We start from the raw sequence: 23,730 nt of genomic DNA, 5'->3' as shown, positions 1-23,730 counted from the left end.
CCTCTGCTCAGCGTGTTCCGGTCTGCGCCGGGGCGGGCAGCGGCAGCGGGTAGCGGAGGTCTCTCGCCATGTCGGAAGACGGTGAGGAGGCTCTGGCGGCCTTCGTGGCCTTGCACGGGGCCGCGCTCCGTGCGTCGGGAGTGCCGGCCCGCTATTGGGAGAGCCTGTGCCGCAAGCTGCGTGGCGAGGTGAGTGGCCGCGGGCCGTTGCCAGGGGGAACAGGGTCGAGGGAAACCCCTTCGGCGGGAAACACCGCGCGAGGCTGGAGCTGCGAGGTGTTTCCTGCCGAAGGGGCTTCCCTCAGCGAAGAGTAGTGGGGCGTAAGATCCCCTCTCCTCCCTTCCGCAGTTGGGTATGAAGCACACACTTGCCCCTGCCGCGGTGGTGAAGGGAGCGGGTCGTCCTTTGCCAGACAAGGTGTAGAAGAGAGCCAGGAGGTTGCTCGACGGAGAATCGTCGTGCCGGTTGCGTTGCCGAAGCCGCAGCTTGGGGCTGTGAAAGAGATGAGGTGTATTATGTGTGTCCGGTTTCTTCTTATTGTTGTCAGCATAAAGCTTAGAAGCGCCTAGGGATCCTGGTAATTAGAGATCCACTGAATAGAGGTGATGAACATCACTCTTTGTTATACCTTCTTGAGTTCCCTGTTGTAGCTTTAGCCAAGCAGCATGCAGATCATCCTTTTGCAGGAGCTGGATATGTTTCAATTGAAGCTGACACCGGGAGTCTCTGGACCTGGCTCTGGACTTGGGAATATAGGGCACTGGAACACTCCAGGGTGGAGAATCCCTTTTCACCCATGTTTTTAGCAACCATTTGCTTCCTCCCAGGAGCTTTGTGATGTGAAAGGGAAGGGAAATAAAGTTGAGAAAAGGAGTCATTTTAGACAAAGAGCTTATAAAGACATAAGTTGAATTTAGATATTTTTTTAATTTTGTACATACACAGTCAGCCTCGGGGGTGAGGAAAGAAAGCTGTCTTGGATTTGTTGGAGTGAAGGAACAAGGAACTGAAGCAGGAAACAAGCACAAGCTGAAACCAGTTATTTGGAGACTTGAGAGTGCTCCAGGGAGTCTGGAGGAGTCTACCGGGAGAAGGAAATGAGAATGAGGTGAACTTTTATTCCTGGGTAGAGAAAGAGATCTGATGGGAACCTCAGGGTATGGGAAGAGAAGGGACCTAGCTAGTGGTGAGGTGCAGGAGGGCATGATGAGCAGTGAAGTGTGGTTTAACCCCAGCCAGCAACTAAGCATGACACAGCTGCTCCCTCCATCCCACAGCCCCCCTCAATGGGATGAGGAGGAGAATTGGGGAGGTGGGGGGGAGGACTGGAAATTAAAAAAAAAGTAAAACTAGTGGGTTGAAATGGGAACAGCTTATTAACTAGAATTAAATAAAATATAATGACAGTAGTAATATAATAATAGTAGTAATGAAGCACAATAGGGAAGAAGAAAACCCAAGGGGGAATAAAACAATGAAACCAATTGATGCTCAGTGCAATTGGTCACCAGCCACTGCCTGATGCCCAAGCAGCAATCTGCCCCCTTCCCTGCCAGCTCCCCTCAGTCCATGTACTGACCATGACATTCTATGGTGTGGAATAGCCCTGCGGCTGGCTGGGGTCACCTGTCCTGGCCGTGCTCCCTCCCAGCTTCTTGTGAACTCCTGGCTCACTTACTGGCAGAGCAGGAGGAGAAGCAGAAAAGGCTTTGACACTGTGCAACCACCGCTGGGAAATAACCAAAAACATTTCTGTGTAACCAACTGTCTTTTCAGCATAAACTCAAACCACAGAGCTGTATCAGCTACTAAGGAGAAAATTAACTCTATCCCAGCCGAAACCAGGAGAGAGGTGGATGAGAAGATTAAACAGGCGAGAGGGCTGTAATGTAACACCTATGTACAAGTAAACTAATTCCTAATTATATGAACTTGTTTTCCCCATCCCAACTTTGGGACAAGAAGTCTCAGTGTTTATAGCACATAAGGTCAGGAAGGGTCTGAATATGTTCGTGCTGCTTTCTAACTGTTGTGTGTCTGGTATTCCTGAAAACAGGAATACATCTGTATTGCAGAGAAAATAAATCTGCATAAACATATGCTCAGTCACAAATTTCCTGTTATATCTCCTCTGAGCAAGCATACATACAAGTGGCAAGAGTATCTACTGCTCTGCTTAAATAGGAAGGTATGAGGAAGGACATATGAAACAGAAAGCATTGTAAAACTGGTAAGGAAACCTGAAATGTCAAGCTGTTGCATTGTGAGATGCCATCATTAGAAAGCAGGAGGAGGTAACTGACAAACTGGAATTGTCCGGCAACATGACATACGTTTAAGGTTTGTGTCCTCTGGCTGAAATCCTCGCATGTTACCAACTTTGTTGGGGAAGGGGGATGAAATTTAGAAGGTAAGACAACAGAGTGAGAGGAAACTCATGGTCCTGATCTTTTTACGGAGGCTAGGATGGCAAAAGGCAGGATGAAGAAAGCATATGCCCTAAGGCGGCAGGCTGCTGCTTCTCTTTCATTTTGCTTGCAATAGTGGCTGAGCGTGCTCTCTTGTACTTAAGTGTTCCAATGCCTGTGGAGAGATTTAATGATTTCAGTGTGCTTAGGAAGATAATTGAGGCTGCTGCTGGTGCTTGTCTCTAGCATTGCAGCTTCTGGGTTTTATCCAGACGGAGGACAGAAGGATATGGAGAAGACTGGGAAAATCACAGTGAGGAGTGCAGTCAACTGAGGTGAGCTCTTGAGGATGTAGAGACAGAGCTACAGAACCTTACTTAGAATGGGGTCGTGTGGAATGGCTGGAGGAGCAGCAGTAAATAAAACAGAGGTGAAGGGAAAGGATTAAAATGTTTCGGGAGTCTGGGGAGCACACAGTGAGTTCCTTGTTTCATATGTGAAGATGGAAGGAATTTTTCATTTGTCCTAACCTGTTGCAAAGATTAAAACTTCCTAGCATAGAACTTGGAAGGTTTGCATCTAGCATCCAGATAGAAATCTCTTACATCAGTACCACTAGAACCCAACCAATCCAGGCAGCTGTTTGCCAGCACACACACGTGCTTCAACATACATAGTTGAATACACCTTCCCTCCTCTGTGAACACTACTGCTTTTGTGGGAAGTGGAGGGGTTTGAGATGTTTTGTTTTTTTTCATTTACCTTGAGATCTGCTGGAGCAGGTTTCCCTCTGAGAGCATTATGTAACTGTCAATTAAGTTGGCTTGCTCATTCAAAACACAGTATATCTGAGAGATCAAAAAACCTGCTTTTGTTTATTTATTTTGCATGTAGCATTCAGGGCCTGTTGGGAGACAGACTTTTTGCATTTCTGGCAGGAACTTGTAAAACAACACATGTGTTTGAAATCATTTACTATACACCTTGAAATTCTATTTCCAATAATAGTGGTTGTTTCTTATGTTACTGGAGAAACCATGAATAGCCTGCTTCTAAGCCTGAGAAAAACAAAACTTGCATCTAATTTTATTCTTTCTTTTTTTGTTTTCCCCATTCATAGGCTAAGTTATGTGACGGGCTTCTGGGTACTGCAGCAAGATTTTTGTGGCCCTGAGATGTCGCTGGCAAAGGATTGCTTAGAGTTTCATTCCAGTTAGAAATAAAGGCTTTGAATTAATTACTGATCATGAATGCAGCATGATCAATACTGCTGGACTGTCTTCCAGAGCAAGGGAGGGCAGGCTGTTGTTCAGAGGCTACCTGTGGCCTTCAAAGCAGTTTGCAATATGACTAAAATGCTGAAGATGCCTTTGCATGGCAGTTGTGGGGACACATACCTGCTTTGTTAATTGCATTCTCTCATTCATTAGGTTTGTTAGGCTGTAGCTGCACTTGGATGTAAAGAGACAGTGATTTTGCCCAAGCATGTTTTGCTTGCAAATAGCTGTGCCACCAAAATGTATCTCTACCCCTTTGTTATCTCCTAGAGAGTATTATTTACTCTGGTGGAGTACTTCATGTGAGTTCTCCCTATTCTGCTTCAAACAAAAGGTGATATTTTTAAAACCAGTGGCATGATCTTATCCACCTGTTTTTAGCTTAAGATGCCTTTAATGGAGCTGCTGCATTACCAGGTTCACAGTGTGACAGATCTTCTCAAAGGGAGGCAGTGAGGACAGCAGTATCATCCCCCTGCTCAACAGGCTGCATGTCCATTTTACTGACGAGGCACTTCTGCCAAACCAGTCAGTTCACTACTGAACTGTTTGCATTATCAATTAAGAATATTTAAAACAACAAAAAATTTCACAAAAAGCCACTGATTAAGGTAGTCTTGAGCTGCTGCTCTGTCGAGTGAATTGCTTCAGATAAGGAAGATGCCTAATTCACTTTCTCAAGGTTATAATTCTCTAGGAGAAAATTTTTTATTAACCAAAACTCTGCTGGAAAGGTATTTTAAGTGGAGATTTTTTAAGTGCAACTGCTACAGTCTCATGCAGCTGATGCCCTGTTGGAGGGAGAGCTTGAAACTGTAGCTTAGGGGAGGGGTTTGGAGTCAGTTCATTTTTAAATCTTGCATTTACAATAAAAGACAAAGCCAACAGCTGTGCTTTGTTGTAGAACTTGATGTTGAAGTTCATCATGAGTGTTTGGTAAATGGGTGGAGCTGTGGCAAGTAGTTGGCAGCTGGCTCACCTCTTAGAAATTCCTTAAGAGAAATGTCAAGTATGGAAAGCATACATGGTGCCACACTGGAGCAGGTGCCAAGTGAACTCCAGTGAATCACACTTGTGGTTTGAATTTTCTAATGACTGCTAGTCACTTCACTGCAGTTTCTTCTGCTAGCTAATGAGCTTGATGAGGACAGCTCTTGATCGAGCAATGATGTGTCACTTCAGGGAGGCGTGGAACCTGTGTGTGCCCAAGTGCACTTTAGTGCCTGCCATAGACTGGGATTAGCATTTATGTGATGAGCCAGATCAGGGAGCTGATCCAGCTGGGAGCTATCCTGCTGAGAAGAAAATGTGAGCACTACTGATGGCCACACAAGAAAAGGCTTTTCCTTTTTGTGGGAACCTGGATGAGGTTACATGAATGACTATGAATTTTAGAGACAACTAAACAGAGACTTAAAAAAACCAGTGGCTACTGTGTAACAGCACGAGGTTGTGATATTATTTTATATTGAAAAATGTTATTCTCTTCTAGCAAAACTAACAAACTAGAAATAAATTAGAGCTGCTGGCTATTTTGGTACCTGCTGAAGTGCAAGGTACTAAGTCACTTTCTGATTTTTTTTTTTAAATAGGTATATTTTTAATCTCCAGTGAAGTGGTTTTGTAAAGTAATTTTCTTTACCCTAAGAAAATATACACATGGAGTTAGCCACCATACTGTTGGCACTTTCTTTTTACACCCCATAGCCCAATGGAAAATACTATCCCTTGCTCCTTAGAAGGGAATTTCAGGCATTTCTCCACTTGGGTCTGATATCATGCTGTGGCTTAAGATCTGAAGTAGGTGTTATTTCCCTTCTGCCTTTTTCCTTTGGTAGCTGTCTGCTTTGTCTAGGTGGCCTCGCTCTACAGATGTGGAGACAATTTACTCTCCCTCCTCTTGGGACTTCACAGAAATAGTTACCCTGAAGGAAGGCTCACTTAGACAAATAAAGGCTTGTTGCTGCCACTGGGATTTTACAGCTAACAAGCTGTCAATGATTAGAAGTAAGGACTTCTAATAATGTGGTGTCAGAGGCTAGTACCTGAGCTTGGCATGTGAAACCAGTAGCTCTAGAGGTCACACTTCTAGGTCTTCTTCCTTGCTACTTTCTAGTGAGATTAGATTGCAGCAAATGATTGGTATGCTCCTGCCTGTTTCATTATGTAGTGTGTGAGTGACTTAGCAAAATTACTCCCTCTGAAAGGATTTGAAAAGTCTTCTGAGGCTTTACATGGTTTTTTTTTCTTCTTAAAAGGGCATGTTCACTTTGAAGTCATAGAAATTGTCAACAGAGTCTTGATATTCTGCAAAAGACACCCACCATCTGGCAAGGTTTTGGGCAAAGTGGAAACTTGTGTAGTGACCAGCCTAATTTATGTAGGTTCTAGGTGTTATGGCCAGAGTAAGCAAGGATGTAACCAATCCCCTTTCAGCACATTAGTATAGGTAAGTGTATAGACCTCAACTTGCAGCAGTATAAAGGAATCTCCCAACTCATTGACAGGTGAGTGAGCATGGGCCGTTACTTTTGTAGGGAGAGAAGAGAGGTAGAAGCATCCTGAGATTTCTTAACTGGTTCATAACTCGGTTGGTAAAAGCTCTTTTTCTTCAGGGACCTTAATGTACGTCAGTATGGTTGTGGAGCCTGGGTAACACTTGATTTTTCACATCTTAAATTGTTTGTTTTAGTAAAGTTGAGCAGAGATACTCTGTTTTCAGCTTCTAAAATTGTTTATACGGAGTTAAACTAATAGATAATCATCCATAGACCTATTGGTACCAAAGAAACCAGCAAAGCTTTTTGCTAATATTAACTAAAGAAACTTCTGAAACAAATAGCTGTGTTACCTTGTGAAAGAATAAATATTGTCGTTAATTACTCTGTTAAGTTAAAAATGACAGTTTTTATCAGATTGCAGGCCAAAATTTCTACACATGCCCTTCAGCATTGCATTATGCATACCAGGATACTGCCTTGACCAACTGCTCAATATTTTGTTCACTTTCTGTCTTAGGTATTTGATGCTGGTGACTATTTTGGGATAATGCAAGTAGAAGAGGTGGATGAAGAAGAAGAAGGTGATGAAGAAATGGAAGAAGAGTTAAAAAAGAAACCAAATCCTGGAAATGAACCCTGTTTCAAAGTTATCATAACAAATGAGAATGGGCTTCAAGCCTCCAATCCCAATAGGTGAGTAGAATTAGTATTCAGTCTTTGAGTAGTCTTAAATCCTAAATTGGTATGGACAGTTTGCTTTAAAACTTGTTTGATCCTCTTCAGAAATCCTCTTACTATAAGACATAGCTGACTGTTTGAGGAAAGGTGCGTGCCATGAGACGCATCTTGCAAAGGGTACTAGGTGTACAAGTATCTTAATGTTCCTTTTTACATCATGTAGGAAGATGCTTAGAAGCTGGGTTTAGTAAACTGAGTGAAAAAAAAATAGGGAAAAGGTAACCTTGAAATTAATTCTGCAGAAATAAAACAGACAAAAAATTTTGTTTGAGAGACTGTGTGCCCTTGGGGAAAAAAACCCAAAAAACCACCCTGAGAGAATAATTGTGACCTTCACAAATATCAGACTAAGGAGATACTAAGCAGCTTCAAAGTAATGTTCCATGGACTATTAAATTTCCTCCAGTTGGCTAAAATGTAGTTCAGGAGTGCGATTGTGTGATTGCATACTATGCATGTACATAATCGAAATATCAAGTTACTGTTGGCTTGCTTCAGAATCAGCTGATCTGGCAATATGAAATATTGACAATATGAGACTAGTATGCAGCTACAGAACTAGAAGAAAGTGATGTAAGAAACAGCTTAATGTTACAAGACAGTTTTTTGTGTTCTTACCAGTTTCCAATGTAGAACAGGCTGTTTGTCATATAATAGCAATGAGATTAAGTCATCTCTGCTGGAGATATGAGTGTAGTCCTGCTGATTTCTTTTGCCAGAACTTTTCTTACTTTTTCAGTCTTAAGTAAACATACACAGAGTCTAAAAATCTCAATCTAGCCTTGATAAGTAAAAATAACACAGAGCATAGGTATCTGCATGTACATGCCTCCTTGAGCCTGTCATTGCTTTTCTAAATGTACAAACACATTTAAATTATAAAGTTCAAAACACCTCCTATGATAGTCTTGGGCTTCCCTGCAGTCTTTAGATGCGTGAATGTGGGAGCAGAACACTAACGTCCCTGTTGCTAACACTTCCAAAGAGCTCGTCCTTAGCATTCTCTGGAGTCTTTAATTTTAAAATTATGAGGTTTCTTCTGTATGTGGAATCTGAGATACAATAATTGTTCAAGGATACTCACTGTACGTGACAGAAGACATGGCTTTAACTTTCTGAAATTGGTGGTGGAGTCATTTTTGGTTGGGGGAGGGTGTTGTGGGGATAGTTTGTTTTAGGGTTTTTTAGCAAGCAGAGGTCAGAGTTTTTTTCTGACTTGGTTCAGTGAGAGGATACAAACAAAATGGAGAACCTTCTGTTTGAATAACTTGTGTGTTTGTTTAGGCCACATGATTTTTACAGTAGGGATTAAACTTATGAAAGGAAGCCCAGGCAGTTGTGTGTGATTTTATTTTGAGCTAGACACGTAATTCTTTTAAAATGCTGGGTTTTTTTCTGAAAAGACCTGGGGGAGGGAAACACCCCAAAACTAAAGGACAAAAATAATCAAAAACACTGAAAACTTAATCACTTTTTTTTTTTTGGTAGCAAATACAGGCTTTTGATCAGACTTCTCCACCTAGTTTAAAGTCAATGGTAGATGTCACAGAAGTCATAGCTAACAAGGTCGTTGAATATTTTTTTCAAAATACTATGTTGTTTTCCTTCTTCAGGCAAGAGTATCAGGTTGATGCAGTGTTCACAACGATCAAAAGGGAAGAAACTTGTGTTCCCAGCCTTTAAAGGGAACTAGTGCCGTGTTCTGTTTGCCACTCATTTTCATGGAAATGCTAATGCACAATAAGCTTTCTAGAACAAAACCAGAGTCTTAAGTTACTGCTGGGAGGTTGTTTCTAACCTGTAAAATGACGACATGTACTCTGGGAGTGACTTTGCAAGTAAGAGAAGACTTGGTTGTCAAAGCACCTACAAGGGAAAAACAGAGCTTTTATTCATAGAACGTTTTGACTATGTACGTGTGAAAATACACTGTTGTAATGTTACCAAAACTCTCTTGAAGCATTTTCCTTATCGACCATGCCTGGACTTACCGTGTTGAACACGCCCGCCAGCAGCTGCTTCAGGTGCCTGGCTTACTGCACAGAATGACGAATCTCATGGGAATCGACTTTCACGGGGAGATCCCAGATGAGGGCAGTATTGAGCAAGTGTTGCAGGAAATGTGGAAATACAATCAGACCTACCAGCTTTCTCAAGGGGTAAGTCTAAAGCTTCATTAAGATGTTAAAAAGTTCTAAGCAATCCTAAATGAACATGTTCAAGTATGTGGCTATTAAGAAAGAAACATTTCCAATTAAAAAAAGGTCCTTTACAGGCATTTCAGAATAAACTTCTACTTGGAAGGAGAGTAAGTGCTGTGTAGGGCTAAAATGCACATTATCTTGATACCAGCTTTCTGATGAGAACTTTGAGGAGATTTTTATAGAGAGGGAGAGTCTGCTGCAAGAGAAGGGAACTGTTACATGGGAGTCTTCCACTCCAAACTTTCTCATAGTGAAGGAGAGAATCTGTAATAAATCAACTGTCTCACAGAAAATTGTGTGTCTCAACTATGCTTCCCATTTTCATTGCCTGTATAGAGCGCTTTACATACCTGGGCTATATCTACACTGCCAAATAACTTCCTGGTTTGTATTTGGCAACTGATTGTCCACACTGTGTAAATGTTAGCTTGCCCTCAGGTGACACCCAACTGGCTTCAAATGGAACCTAAGTGTTTCTATACATAGCTTACTCCAAGGTCTGCTACTTTTAGGTAGTGTGGATAAGACCACACCACATTTGGTCCCCCTGCCCTACATAGTCGTTCAGCATTGTACCAGCATGTCTGATGCCTTCAAACATCTTCAAGTGCATACCCGCAGCTTCTGAGGGAATGCAGCCCTCAGGCTTCAGTTAAAAACCATTTTGTAGGGTCCGCAATGTACGTCTTTTGGATTGAAGATGAGAAAGGGGAATTCTTTGGGCTGAGTCCTATGCCGAATGGGCAGGGCTAACCCTGAGCAGTTTGAGCATGACCAACCTGCACCTATTAGTCCAGAGGTTGGAGATTGTTCTGCTTTCTCTCTTTCCTTAAATAAAGGATATAATTCCTTAAATAGAGATCAAACAGTATCTCTTAGTCTTTCTACCCTATGTCTTTGTTTCCCATTTTGTTATAACAAATGGCTTGTGGATCAGGTGGAATTGTCTGTGTTCCCACTTGTAAAGTGATTTCCTGGAAGAGAGTTAATCCAGCCTGTAGCTGAACTTGTCATCTGTTCCCTTTTCTGTCACTAGGCTGAATATCTTGTGTAATATCTGCTCTGTTTCTGCCTTGTAAAAAGGCAACAGTAGTGCTATCAAGCAACTCAAAAGTGTGTTCATTCATGATTTTATCACGGTGTGTTGCAGGAAAGGCTGCTTTGGTGATGCAGTCTCAGCACTTGCACTCTCAGCTGTTGTTGGAGCAGGCAGTTCAGCTCTCCTTCATTTTTAAGCTGTAAACTTCAAACTCCTTTTAACAAACTGATTCTGATAGAAACTGAAGGAAAACTAATCCTACCAAGCAGCTTTCTGCTGGTTTAGCTCCCTGAACTGGCTGGTTTGGTACAGGGGAAGCGAGTCTGGGAGGCAATAGCAGTAGTTATAAGAAAGAGGATGGGATTGTGCAGTTGAGATGGGAACCTGGCTGTTCTCAGCAGTGGCTGGATGGCTAGGCTGGTGTAGTCTCAGGGTTGCAGAGATGAGAGCGTTGCTCTGTGCTTAGCACCTACTCACAATCTTGGCTAGAGTCGAAAAAAAAAAAAAAGATGGTGTAGGGGGTGCTGCCAGTGCCTTGTGTTTTGTAACACTTTTCTAGGAATTGATGTGTGCAGGATGTCTCACTCTCTTTAATCGTACAGACTGCAGAGGAGAAGGTTCCTGTCTGGTACATTATGGATGAATTTGGATCACGCATTCAGCATTCAGATCAGCCTAGTTTTGCAACAGCGCCTCTGTTTTATATGCCTCAACAAATTGCTTACACTGTTCTCTGGCCTTTGAGAGACCTTGAAACTGGTGGTAAGCATATGTCTAGTTATTTTTTATGCTCACAATAGAAGACAGGCGTGTTCTTACAAATCATTGAGCACTTCACAGCAGAACAAATATTTTAAGACCAAGATGACTACCTACTTGTCATGCTACTGAATTTTAAAATGTTCTGCCTGGTTTTTCCATAATTTATGAGGGGGGTGGCCTTTGTCAGTCCAAAAACGTTGCTGAATTTCTGTTGACAGGGAACTTAAATCTTGCATCGCTGTCTTAGTGAAACTACTGATTCTGTCATCTCAGAGTTGGGGTTTTTTTTAAAAAAAAAGTCCTTAAAAGTCTGTGTTTGTAGATTTGAGTCAGAAAGGCAGGTACTAGGAATTGGGAAATGCCATGCCAGCGACTTACTTCCATAATGTCGACTGGGAACCAGCTTATGCTCCCATCATGTGGAGATGTATCCAGCTGCCTGATTAAACTAACATAAGTCAAGTGGTTTCAGGCTAATTTTTTCATCTTAAATAATACCTTTGGTTTTTTGTAGTTCTTTATATATAATTTTACATTTAAATACCAAGAGTTGTGGTGTTATTACCTGTTCAGTTGTTGTGTGATGTGCCACGGGGAAGATTTTCAGTGGAAAATGAAAGGTAGTTCCTAAAGGTCCTTCTTGTTCTGCTGCAGACGAAGTGACTCGTGATTACGCTTATGGGGAAACAGACCGCTTGATCAGGAAGTGTGTTTTGTTACCGTGGGTGCCTACTGAAGTGTTGGATGTCAACAGTTTTACGCCAGAGCCATCAGATGAGCATTACCAGGTATGATTTGAACAAGTTAATCTCATAGTTCATCTTTTTTCTTTAAAGAAGCAGCTGTCTAAAAAACATTGCAAGACTTCTGATTTTGTTTCTTTTTAGGTTTGAAGGTTGATTGAGAGTATAGTTATTAAATAAAAACCCCAAATCACTTCAGAGAAAGCATGCTGAGGCAAGAAATGTCTTCTGCTTAATATCTTAACTGTTTAAAAACTGAAGCAACACAAGTGAATTCTAATACATTACTGTGGTATTGTGTAACTTTTTCACAAGCATCCTGCAAGATACTTCACATGAGGTAGTTATCTTCCAGTTAGATACTTGATATGTGGCCTAATAAGCTTATTGATTGGATTTATTATTGTAGCACTTGTGATCAGCCTGGAATTACAGAAAGATTTAGTTTGGTAGTTTAGAGACGGTTATATTTTTCAACCTGGCTACTCATTTAATGTCATGATTTCGAACCATTAGATATTGGAACAGAAACAGCTTTCATTTGATGGCACTGTTCTGAAGTACTTGTCTGTTTTGTTTTGAGCTCTCCTTTCCATTGAAGCTTTATGATATTTTTAAGGACATGAAAGTAACATTGCTTGGAGTCTCCTTTTCATGAACCAAGTTTGTATGAGGTTCTTTAAGAAAAATCAAGGAATCTGATGCCTATATAAGACTACTGTACTGGCCACAAACAGAATTCAAAGTGCAGCTTCTAAAGATAAATCTATACCCCAAAGAGTATGTATGTTATGATGGAGGATAGGCAGAAAGTGTTGGATTCAGCTTGTTAAGCCAGAAATCAAGCTAACCAGCTTCTGCCAAATAAATGTATACCTTCAAAATACCTAGGCTTGTAACCTAAGTCAGATTGCTTAGGATTTTGCATTCTTGGAAGAGGGATAGATGTACTTTGCACTTATAGATGAGGACCAACAATGCACCCATAGTTCATGTCTTACAGGTGTTCATGTCAAAAGTGTCTGGGTGTCAGATAAGGCAGTTTTTTGCATGTGTTTTAGCTCTACTTTGGGATAATTGGCTTATGTTGAAGAACTGTGTGTGGCAAATGGGCAAACCTTTACTACCCCACCTTAAAACCATCTCGAAGCATCTTATTTTTTTTTTTACTGTATCTCTGCCACTCCGCTATTGAGATGAGATGGCAGTAAAATATTGAACCAACCGACTCTAAAATGTAGATTAAAGTCTTAACTGGTAACAGACTAGTGAAGAGGAGCTTAGAGCATAGCACATCTTTGAACAGCAAAAGAGAGATGGCTAGAAAGAGATTCCATGCTTCTAACACCATCTTCTGTTCTCACATAAGCAGAGCTGAGTGTGCAAAAAAAGAAAGTACAGACTTCAGAGGTCTATTTACAGCACTAATATACGAGCCAACAGTTCTTCAGGGAAGTACAATTGTGTGAAAATGTTTCTGAATGTTTATGCAAGTCATACCATTTCAAAATTGGTTGCTGCTATCACTGTACAATTTCTGCAACTGCTTTACTACTATGTGCAAGTAATCATTTGTTGTTAAGTTGGTTTTTACGATAGCTAGGGATGTTTTATTTCTTATTCTAATTTTCCTTAGAATAGTGAAGCCCTCAGGTTTGTTTAATTTAAAAGAATCACTGAGTTGTTAAAGCAACTTTGTGGCTTAAATCTTAACTGGTTTTTGGTTTGTTATCCAATTCTGGTCTCCAACACAGACCTTAAATGTAATTTAAATGGTACTATGGGTAATAACTGGGCAATGATTGCAGAATCCAGTGTCAAGGGAGACAGCTTATAATGAAGTATCTGGGATGGAAGAAGTGTCTTTTGGGGGGGACTAGAGTAGTTGCTGTTCTGTAACAGCTCCCTGTGTTCAAGTTGCAAAAGATACAATAATGAATCCTCTGGTACTGTTCTGAGATTTGTAGCCATCTCTTCTTAAAAGTACTTTTGTACTTGTACTGTCCAATTTATTTTGGAAAGTGATGTCTAAGGTCTTTGATTAGGACTGTGGTTTTGTGTACGCTTTTCAGTTATGTGTGATTGTATCCACTGTTACATCCTTAAAGGTAAAGAGGTGTGTCTGTGGCTGGGCAGACAATTAACCACTACAACTTAGGACAGCCTGCAGCAGCTGGAACTTAGGGAGCAGTTGCAGAACAGCAGCTACTTAGGTTTCTCAGGATGTACTTCTCTCATCCCAGCATTTCTGTGGACTGCTTCCTTTGGAAGGGTATCAGCAATGATCCCAATGTATGTTTTCTTTTGACAGTCAGAGGTGTTGTAAAAGATGGAGTGAAATTTTTCAGGCATGTTTGCAGTTGAAGACTGCAAAAAGCCTTTTGCTTGTTTTTACAGGAGTAAAACTAGGTTCCAGCCTCCTGTATTTTTTTTTTTAATCTGTAATAAAACATTGTAACTGAATGGTCAATCTTTTGTTTTGTTGTAAATACAGTAACTTCTTTTTACTTCATATGATCATCTGTGATTTGGTATTTTGTTTAACGTTTGAAATGGGAATTTCTCAGGGTGTTGATAAGTCCTGCTCTTGAAGCCATGTTTCTTCTTTCCTTTTTACTAATAGCCTTTCCCTGCTAATAAAACACTCGGATGAACATTGGATTGTACCGAGTATTCTAGCTGTTGCTTCTCTTTAAAGATGATGTTTTTCAGGTACTTCTCTTATAAAACCGATTATGCACGCTTTAAAATTCAGTTTGGTCTAAGCTGCTGTTCATATCTGCTGAATATTGTGGTGTTTGACCTAAGACTGGTCATTTATTCTGCCTAATATTAACTTTTTGTGGTTTTTGGTTTTTAGGCTATTTTAGCAGAAAACAAGGAAAAACTGCCTATAACGATAAACTCACCGGTTTATGACAAAGAAAAAGTTTTCAAGTATGTATCTGCAAACAAAATTTTTTCTTACCAAGATTAAGTATAATAGTTGTTCCTATGTGACCCGGTCTAGGCAGATCTGCTTTAGCAGGGGGGTTCAACTAGATGATCTTTAGAAGTCCCTTCCAACCTCTGCCATTCAGATTCTGTAATTGCAGTGTACTGAGGCAAAACAGCCTTTTCCAGCTTTGAAAAAAAGAGGCAAGTTGAAAGTATGTTTATATGTAGGTACTTAAGATTCTAACTTCCTAGTTCTTGTTGGGTTCTTCAGAGTAATGGATTTTCACAATTTCTAAGAATGTTTTTTGTTGTTCTTTTTTTTTAAATGAGTTCCAGCTTCTGGGTGAAAGAATAATGTTCTAACAGTGTTTTCACTAAGAAGTATAACTTAAGTATGTAAGAAAGGCTAAAGGCTTCTGCATTATAGCATGTATGTCCATGTAGGGACACATGTGCTTCTCTGTAGATGTAACAGATAAAATTGCCCAACAGAAATCTTGTCAAAACCCTGGATACTTTTAACTGGATATGTGCCTTACTGTAGAAATGGAGTGCATCATGGGAAACTATTCCAGGAGAAAGATGAAAGAACATTACAAAAATAAGGGACTTCTGTGAACAAAAACAGTGGCAATGTGTGGCTAGACTGCCTTATTACTAGTTTTGTTCCAGAAAAAAACGTATTACTTGGCATGTGCTGCAAGTTGCACTCCAGGATGTTTGTAGTTTGACGCTGGGATCTGACTTTTTGCTTTCAACATTTTACTTCAGGGATAAGGTTAGGCTAAAACATATTTGCCAGGTACACTCACACCCCTTGTGTTGAGGGGATTTGTTATTTACTACATCAACTTTACTTGAAGAACTATTGAAAATCAAAGTAGCTTTCAGCTGATAGGCATTTGTTAACCTGCTCAGTGATAGTTCAGACTTCATTACACAGTTGAAATCTCTGGTTTACAAGACCATGACGATAAGCAAAAGCGCTTTTTTTTTCTCATTCAGTGTACTTGCCTGTTTCAGATAAGGGAGTCAAAGGTAGATGCATTCCAATAGAGGTGGAAAGAAACAGTGGATGTTGGGAAATGTTGACTGACTTTTTGGTGCTGCCCCTTCATTTTTCATCTCACGTTTCAGGTGAATGGCATTCACATCAGGGAGGGAAGGACAGAGGAAACGCATGCCAAATCCTCCTCCTTCTAATGAATGTCATCAACACTCTGTACATGTACTCCTAAACGTTTTCCTCTCCTTTATCTAGCTCCTATCTGGAGAGGAGAAAGGAGTGAAGCTTTGTCTCCACAGGAGGTCAGAAGGTCCTTCTTGTGTTCTGAATTTCATTTACTAAAGTTCTTCAAAGAGCTGGGTAGCATCTCAGAGTCCAGATGACCTAGTGGGAGCTACAGTCTTCCAGTGCTTTTGACTTCTTTCAAAGCTTTAATGGTTTGAAGGCTGACAGCACAGACAAGCAGAAAGATGGAAACATGGTAGCTGGATAGATGTGTGTAGCCTGTTGGTATGTTCTGCGTTGTGTATTGCCAGTGGCTTAGGGAATTCAGAAGAAATTAAATGCACAAGGTAGCAAAGGTTAGAACCTGGGACAAATTCTTAATAATTTTGTTTCCAAGTAGAGCTAAGACAGAATGGGAAGATGAAATAAAGGTTTAATTTGAATCCTGAAAAGTAGGGAAGCAAGTACATGTAGTTTGATATAGCAAAATTATAGGTTCAATTAATTCTTGTGGCATTAATAGTAACTGTTGCCCCAGGGAGATTTTTCTATTCAGCTGTGCTGATTGCTGTCTCGAAAACAAAAACAGTGGGTAGAAGAAGGAATTGTTTCAAAGGCAAAATTCATGTGAAAAGCCCTCCTAGTCTGTGTTGGGCTTGATCATCTGTTTTTCCTCTTGATCTTCTCTTTCATGTTTGTTTTCATTTACAACAGTCATTTTTTAAAGATGCCCAAAGAGCTATTATGAGACGACAACTCTTTGTTTTGATCAGTCTTGTCAGCTCTATGCTTTGGGAGTTGATTCTTATAGCTAACTGCTTCTTAGCTTTAAATGCTTTGAGTCAATTAAGTAACATCTAACAAGCTTAATCTTATTTGCACAGTTTTATGGAATAATGTCTTCTTTAATACAAGAATTTGTAGCACTCCTACTAGGATTTATGTATGGCAAGCAAAAATAATTAAATGGCTGGGAAGTTATGGTTAGCTGGCTTCACTAGTTCAATGTGTCATTGATAGAGGAATGAAAATAGGTTGGCTGATCCCTACAAGGTTGCAATGTAGAAGTTCTGTCATCTGTCAAGCCTAGAATGAGACTTGGTGCATTTCTTAACTGTCTCTATTTTTATATATATATGTATATGTGTATTATCAGAATAGACACCAGAATGTCTATCAACTTATTTCTCTAAAAACAAGGGAATACCATAGAAGGTCCTACATGCTCTTTAAATAACAACAGAGGAATCAACCAGTAGTTGTTAGGAGCCTGCCTTTATGGGCTGTGTTACTCAGTGCAGAGGTCTGATTTGTTCAAATGTATGCATTAATACTGAATATATTAAAGTACGTAAGGGGATTTGACCACTAAACTCAGTGATAAGTGTTGGCGGTGAAATATGTGAACTTGATACAATGTTTCTATGAAACCTTCATTCCCAAAATTATATCGGCTCCCTTCCAGAGCCTTTGACCGTCTGGAGACTTTTATGGTAAGAGGATTGCTTATAAATGGAGTACCTTAAAAACCTGGAACAAGTGGAGTGGATTCCTTCTAACCTTAACCTCCATCAGTTATTTTGTTGTCCTTCTGTATTTAGTAAAGATCCCCTGTTTCTTTGGTGCTACATTTTTGTGTTCTATAAGTAACTCCCAGGAAACATAATCCAGAGTGCTCTGACATGAATTTCTTAGCAAGACTTCAAGATTAACAAAGCAAGCTTTTTATTGTTAATGGGAGTAGCACCTCTGTGAAATCTTGTGTATAGCTGTAAGCTACTGGGGGGAGAAAAAAGAAAGTCTTTCTAATAGTCTTTGATAACTATATACTACAGAAGATACCATTGTCTTCTGTGTGTCTATACAGGCGGCTCAGTGGGAAATTTTTGAAGGAGAAGTGTTTGTTTTTTACAAAGAGGTTTTGTTGTTGTTTTTATTACTTAACAGATGGGAGGAGGAAGAGTACCAGATTCTTTCTTTAAGCCTGCTGTTCAGAATGACTGAATGCAGGCCACTACATGTATTTCCGTGTGGTGTAAAGCTTACGTAGAGTGCTTAAGTGAATTAACACTCAGGATTTTTTTTGGATGTGCAAGAGAAGGTGGCTCACCTTTCAGCTGAATCCCCAATTTGTGTAAAGAACAATGTGCTCTTCAGCTGAGAAAAGTAGCTGGTGCGCAGCCAGCAGTGGGAGTTTATTACTAGATGATGTATTTGGAAACACGAAATAAAAAGAGAGGGCAAGGAACCTCTGATTAAATGGTGTCTAGGAAATTATGTGAAGTAAGATTTATTGAAGTTATCAGATATTGCCAGGCTTTCCAGGTGTTCTTCCATGCTGTGCAAGGCTAAATGCCTGTAACCACAACAGCATTTTCCATACCTTGCTTTTTTATGACTCAAATGAGGGAGTTTGTCACTATGGTTTTGTTTGGCCTTAAGCACAGATTAATCCATTTTAATACCTTGGGTGTTCAGCCTCCTTGTTACCCTGATTGGTTCTCATGACAATTATTCCATCAGCTAATAAACCAGAGATTTCAAAGGTATTTGCTGTAGCTGCAGCTGGAGGGGGTGGAAGCATTACTCTTTCCATTCCCAAAGATCCCCTACTGAGTTACTGCCACAAATTTCATTAAACACCTTTTTTTCGAACTTACCTGTAAGTGCATTTAAGGTCTCTGGTACTTTGCATGCAAAAGAGTCCTGTTTGTGATTCTTCATAGCTCCAGCTAGCACGCAAGGTTTCACTTCTGCCCTGCAGAAAGCATCTGGAACTGGACTGTTTTTGCAGATAACTAAGCAAATGATTTACAGCCTTAGCCCAACCCTAACCATGGCAGTATTCCAAATACATAGTATTAGATAAGTTTTACCCAACTGTGTTGCTTTTCAGAATGAGTGTAACAAACACTGTACTTGGCTGTGTTACCCTTTTTCCTGAGATGGAAATCAAATACCTCCCACGTAGCCTGGAGGGGAAGCAGGGTGCTGCATTCCAACACTCTAACACAAAAATTTGTGCGGTGTGTTGGTGGAGAGGAACCTCAGGAACCTCACAAGGTTCAACAAGGGCAAGTGCGGAGGGGAGGGACAACCCCATGCACCAGTACAGGCTGGGGATTGACCTGCTGGAGCGCAGCTCTGCAGAGAGAGACCTGGGAGTCTTGGTTGGCAATAAACTAACCATGAGCCAGCAATGTGCCCTTGTGGCCAAGAAGGCCAATGGCATCCTGGGATGCATCAAGAAGAGTGTGGCCAGCAGGTCAAGGGAGGTTCTCTTCCCTCTCTACTCTGCCCTCTTGAGGCCTCATCAGGAGTTCTGTGTCCAGTTCTGGGCTCCTGAGCTCAAGAGGGACAGAGAACTTCCGGAGAGAGTCCAGCACCGGGACACCAAGATGATCAGAGGACTGGAGTATCTTTCTTACCAGGAAAGGCTGTGGGACCTGGGGCTGTTTAATTTGGAGAAAACTGAGAGGGGATCTCATTAGTATTTGCAAATATCTAAATGGTGGATGTCAGGAGGTTGGGGCATCACTTTTTTCGGTTGTATCCAGTGACGGGACAAGTGGTAATGAAAAAAGCTGGAACACTTTTTCCGTTTAAATTTAAGGAAAAACTATTTCACTGTGAGGGTGACAGAGCACTGGTATGTTCCTGTGTGACCTGACCTAGGTGGACTTGCTTTAGCAGGAGTTTGGACTAGGTGATCTCTAAAGATCTCTAAACCCCTACCATTCTGTGAAAATGTTTTTGTACCATGTTAAAGGGGTTCAATCACAAGAAGGGGGGTTGGAGCAAACCTGTTACTGCATTTATTGAATAGATTTAACAAACAGCTCAGGTCCATTGTTTAGATCTGATAATCTCCTTGCTACTAAGACTTATTAGCAAGATTTGGATCCAGATACACAGGACCAGTGTTTTTGTGGGACAATAACTTGAGTTGTAGGGCATGTTTGTAAGAGACTGATCTGGCTCTGTAACAACCGTAGCAACTTCAGTTCTCTTATTTCTTGTGTTGCCTGTGTTCTTGCTTGCATATTTGTGTTAGGGATATTGGATGCTTCAGCAAGGACTAAAAGTTGCTCTTGGCAAAACTTGTACTGGATCGAGTACATCCAGATTTAGTATTTTACTCTCCTCTAGTGTGCAGACTTTCAAGGGACAGCCACATATTTCAGAAAGAAGTGCTAATGGAGCCATACAAAGATTCTAAATTTGCTCTGTTGCAACAGCAGAGAAAGATTGGCAACTTCATTTGACAGGGATGCCAGGCTCACTCCCTTCACCTATAATGAAGTTGTCTCTTTTAGTCTAGGGCTCCAGCATAAATGGTACAACCATTGTAGTATGTGACACATGGAGCTATGCAAAACATCTCGTATACTTTATTTTTAAATGATGTACTTCCCCTTGTGACTGGGCAACTTTTACAGTTCATTATTTCAGACAAGTCTTTCTCAGGGGAATATATCATCCAATTGGTTAGTACCAGAGGAGCAGAGGAAAGCTATACAATTGTTAGGAGTATGTCTGGAGAGGAGGAAGAGTTATGTCAGTTTCTCATGGAAAAAAATAGTGGTTGCTAAGTCTGTTTCAATGAGAAACATGAGAACTGTTTTCTGTGTCAGTCTTGTTTTTGAGTCATCATGCTGAATTCTGAATTAAGTGACCATGCTTTAAACTGAAAAATCACCACACTAACCTATGTTGCTGTCTGCTGGTTTTTAGCATTTTAGACAGCCAAGTCACTGGTTTTGAGAGGGGAATTTCCTAAGATATGGAACATCTTGCCTCATTTTTTGTTCAGTAATACATATCAGATTTGGCTTGGATTTTGGTGGATTTGGGGTTTTTTCCTATGGGCTTGAGAGGGGATTTGTATTAAAAATAAAAGCTGTGTGTACTTCCTGCACATACTTAATATACTTTCATACGTTTTGATCGGAAATAACTCTGTGAAGTTCTGAAGAAATGAAAAGAGTCTTCTGAAGCTGCTGAGTTACACTGACAAGATTTCCTAAGAATTTGTCTCTCCTAGATGGCAGCAGGTGGTTTTGTTTTGCTTGGTTTTTTTTAGAGCTCTTCCAGCAACAAGGTATGAGGTCTCTCGTGCTCAAGGACCTTCCATGTAGAACACTGAATTCACGTTAGTGCTTCTCTGGCAGACTGTCATTATCTTCTGAATTGCTATTTTTATGAAGATGTAGGAGTGACACTATCTTTGAGACTTGTCTCAAAATAGAATTATTTTTAAATCTGTCTCACTTCAATTTAAAATGTTTCAGTGGGTTAAGAAGAGGTCACATCACAGCATGTATTGGTAAAGCATAACTCCTGTAGAAAGCTAAGCTTAAAACATTTTTCCGTTCAAGCACGAGTTGATCAGTGTCAGAAAACAAACTGATGTTTTTCTTCATATGCCTTTTTCTTCTTCCAGGGTTTTCACAGACATTCAGCAAGTCCTCAACAACCTGACACATCCTCGGTTTGTGTTCACAGACGACGAGGGAGAAGCAGACATCCTCTACAACTTCTCACACTTCAAAGATTATAGGTTGCAATTGTTCCTCTGATAATACAAATTATTTTTTTTGCTATAAAAACCTGTGTTCCCAAAGGCTTCTCTAGCCTTTCTCCTTCACCTAACATCTCTGTTTTTAGGAAGCTAAGTGAGGAAAGGCCTGAGGTGATGCTCAATCAGTTCCCATGTGAGAACCTCCTGACTGTCAAAGACTGCCTGGCATCCATTTCTAGAAGAGCCGGAGGACCAGATGGGCCAAGATGGTTGCCTCGTACTTTTAACCTCCAGAAAGAACTCCCTCAGTTCATCAGCTACTTCCAGCAACGTGACAGAAGGTGGCTTACGTTTCTGCTGCTTTACATGTGCTTCTTTCTTGATCCCACTTTCCTAAAAGACCAGTAGTCTGTATTTTGGGCTTGGCAGCTGTTACACCACCGTGAGTTTGCTCTTGCTGCATTGACATTCGGGTGACTTTGACCTGGAAAGTGCGAGCTTTGTAGATATTTTCCTTAAGAATAGTTAATGCATTCTGAAACACAGAAACTTTGCCATGAGTTGAATACAGGTTTGAAGGCTGTTGCTTTTGTCTAATCAAGATCTTATCTCTTGTATTTAACAGACATACAAAGGATCAAAATGTGTGTGCAACAAATATTGGTGTGTTTTCCAGGGGATCAGTAGCAGTTATTTTTTGCTCTTAAGCCAGAGGGGGGAAAATGTTGAATACTTGGATTCTGTAAGGTTGTGAAAGTAAAGTTGAGTTCTAATGTGCTAGCCTAAAGCTGTTGTGAGTCTTTGGGGTTTAAAATCCACATTCTTTTTGCTTCTGCAGCTGCCTTGGGGTGGATGGCAACTCAAGTTTTGTTTATGTAAGAAAGAAAGAGGGCATTAGGTGCTTATAGTGAAATAACCTCTTAGGCCTGCCCGGCAGTATTCGGGGTTGAAAGGCTGCTGCTTTGCTTGCTTATGGTGCCACCTGTCAGACATTTTGTTTGGCCATTCTTTGCTCCATGTATTCTGTTACTGAGTGTCATGACTGGGAGAAAGTGCTTCTTCCAAGTATCCCTACTGTGTGGTGGTTTAATTCCTTTTAATATCAACCATTAATATGTGGTGGTACACAATGTGTATGTAAGGAATAGAAGGAAGGGGACAGAAACTTTCAGTTAAACAAAACAGACCCTTTTTAAGTGAACACTGCTAACTGCAGCTCAGTTTATACTGTTCAGTCACGGAGCTCAAGAAGTTTCTCAGATGCTCTAACAGATTGAGGAAAGGAAGACATCGAGCATCACTGCACTGGCTCTGAAAGAAGCACTGAAAGAACAGCATGTTGCCTGTTTTCCTCAAGTATCTTTCAAATAATTTTGCCTCTTGATGTGACTAAGTACTAGAAAGTTAGAAGATGGTGGTGTGGTTTCATTTCCTTACGATGTGAACTGTTGAGACCCTGTGTGATTTGTTCCCAAAGAGATCAGTTTTGTCGCTGAAGTTGAATGATTTCAAGTTGGTTCCCTAAGAACACCTCAAAACTGCACAATCTCCTGCCAGAATGCTCTCAGACTCCTGGCAGAATGATTTCCACACTGTGACCTGTGCATGTTTATGATGATACTGTCCTGTTCATGGATTGCTTTTCTCCTTTGAAGAACTCGGAGGCAGAAGGAAATAAACAGTGTGAGCACACTAGGCCCTAACTGAAAGGATCAGTGAAAGCTAATGCTACCTTTTCTCTGCCTTATGCCTCAGGCCTACTGCTCCTAGCTGTCAGTCAAAAGTTCTTAGTTCTTGCACTGTAGCCCACAGCTTTGTAAAATGTTTGTTCAGGGGAGTACACAGATCAGCTCAAGTTTATGTTTGAACAGATGAACAAGGTGTGCACTTAGATAATGTTGGCTTCTCTCTCTCTCTCTCCCTGTCAGAGGAGAAGACAATCACTGGATATGCAAACCATGGAACTTGGCCAGAAGCCTGGATACCCACATCACCAACAACCTCAACAATATTATCAGGCACAGGGAAAGCAGCCCGAAGGTGAGAAAGCATGGGGTTGAATGTGGTGTAAAGGGGAGAGCTGAAAAAAAAGAAACCAACACAGGTCTGAAAATACAAAGAAGGAAGCTATTCTCATCAGAATTCGGATGCTGGCCTAACAGCATACAGTTTCGATCAGTTCAGAGTTGATTCAGAGTCAAACTGGTCAGTTCCGTTTGTTGCAGCAATGAACTCAGAGCCTGGTGTTTTCTTGTTTAAAAAATAAAACTTGCCCTGCCAGTGAGGAATGCTCCAGTGGGGTGCTGCTTTAAGGCTAATCCCCAGACTGGCAGGTGAACACACATTAGCCATAGTTAGTGTTAGCCATC

General features: G+C 40.8%; 1 protein-coding gene across 1 annotated transcript in view; it reads left to right on the top strand.

Annotated features, from left to right (window-relative positions):
• The window catches only part of TTLL12 (tubulin tyrosine ligase like 12), a 29,980-nt gene continuing 6,250 nt past the window's right edge, over positions 1-23,730 (top strand). The window contains exons 1-9 of the mRNA XM_062006725.1: positions 1-188; positions 6,704-6,879; positions 8,885-9,083; positions 10,770-10,929; positions 11,584-11,717; positions 14,533-14,609; positions 21,284-21,400; positions 21,508-21,702; positions 23,290-23,401. Coding sequence (XP_061862709.1) covers positions 69-188; positions 6,704-6,879; positions 8,885-9,083; positions 10,770-10,929; positions 11,584-11,717; positions 14,533-14,609; positions 21,284-21,400; positions 21,508-21,702; positions 23,290-23,401 — 1,290 coding nt within the window. The 5' untranslated portion in view covers positions 1-68. The remainder of the gene's footprint in view (positions 189-6,703; positions 6,880-8,884; positions 9,084-10,769; positions 10,930-11,583; positions 11,718-14,532; positions 14,610-21,283; positions 21,401-21,507; positions 21,703-23,289; positions 23,402-23,730) is intronic.

The sequence above is a fragment of the Colius striatus genome, chromosome 1 (genome assembly GCF_028858725.1).
Source record: "Colius striatus isolate bColStr4 chromosome 1, bColStr4.1.hap1, whole genome shotgun sequence".
Classification (NCBI taxonomy): domain Eukaryota; kingdom Metazoa; phylum Chordata; class Aves; order Coliiformes; family Coliidae; genus Colius; species Colius striatus.
This window is presented reverse-complemented; position numbering and strand designations above follow the sequence as displayed.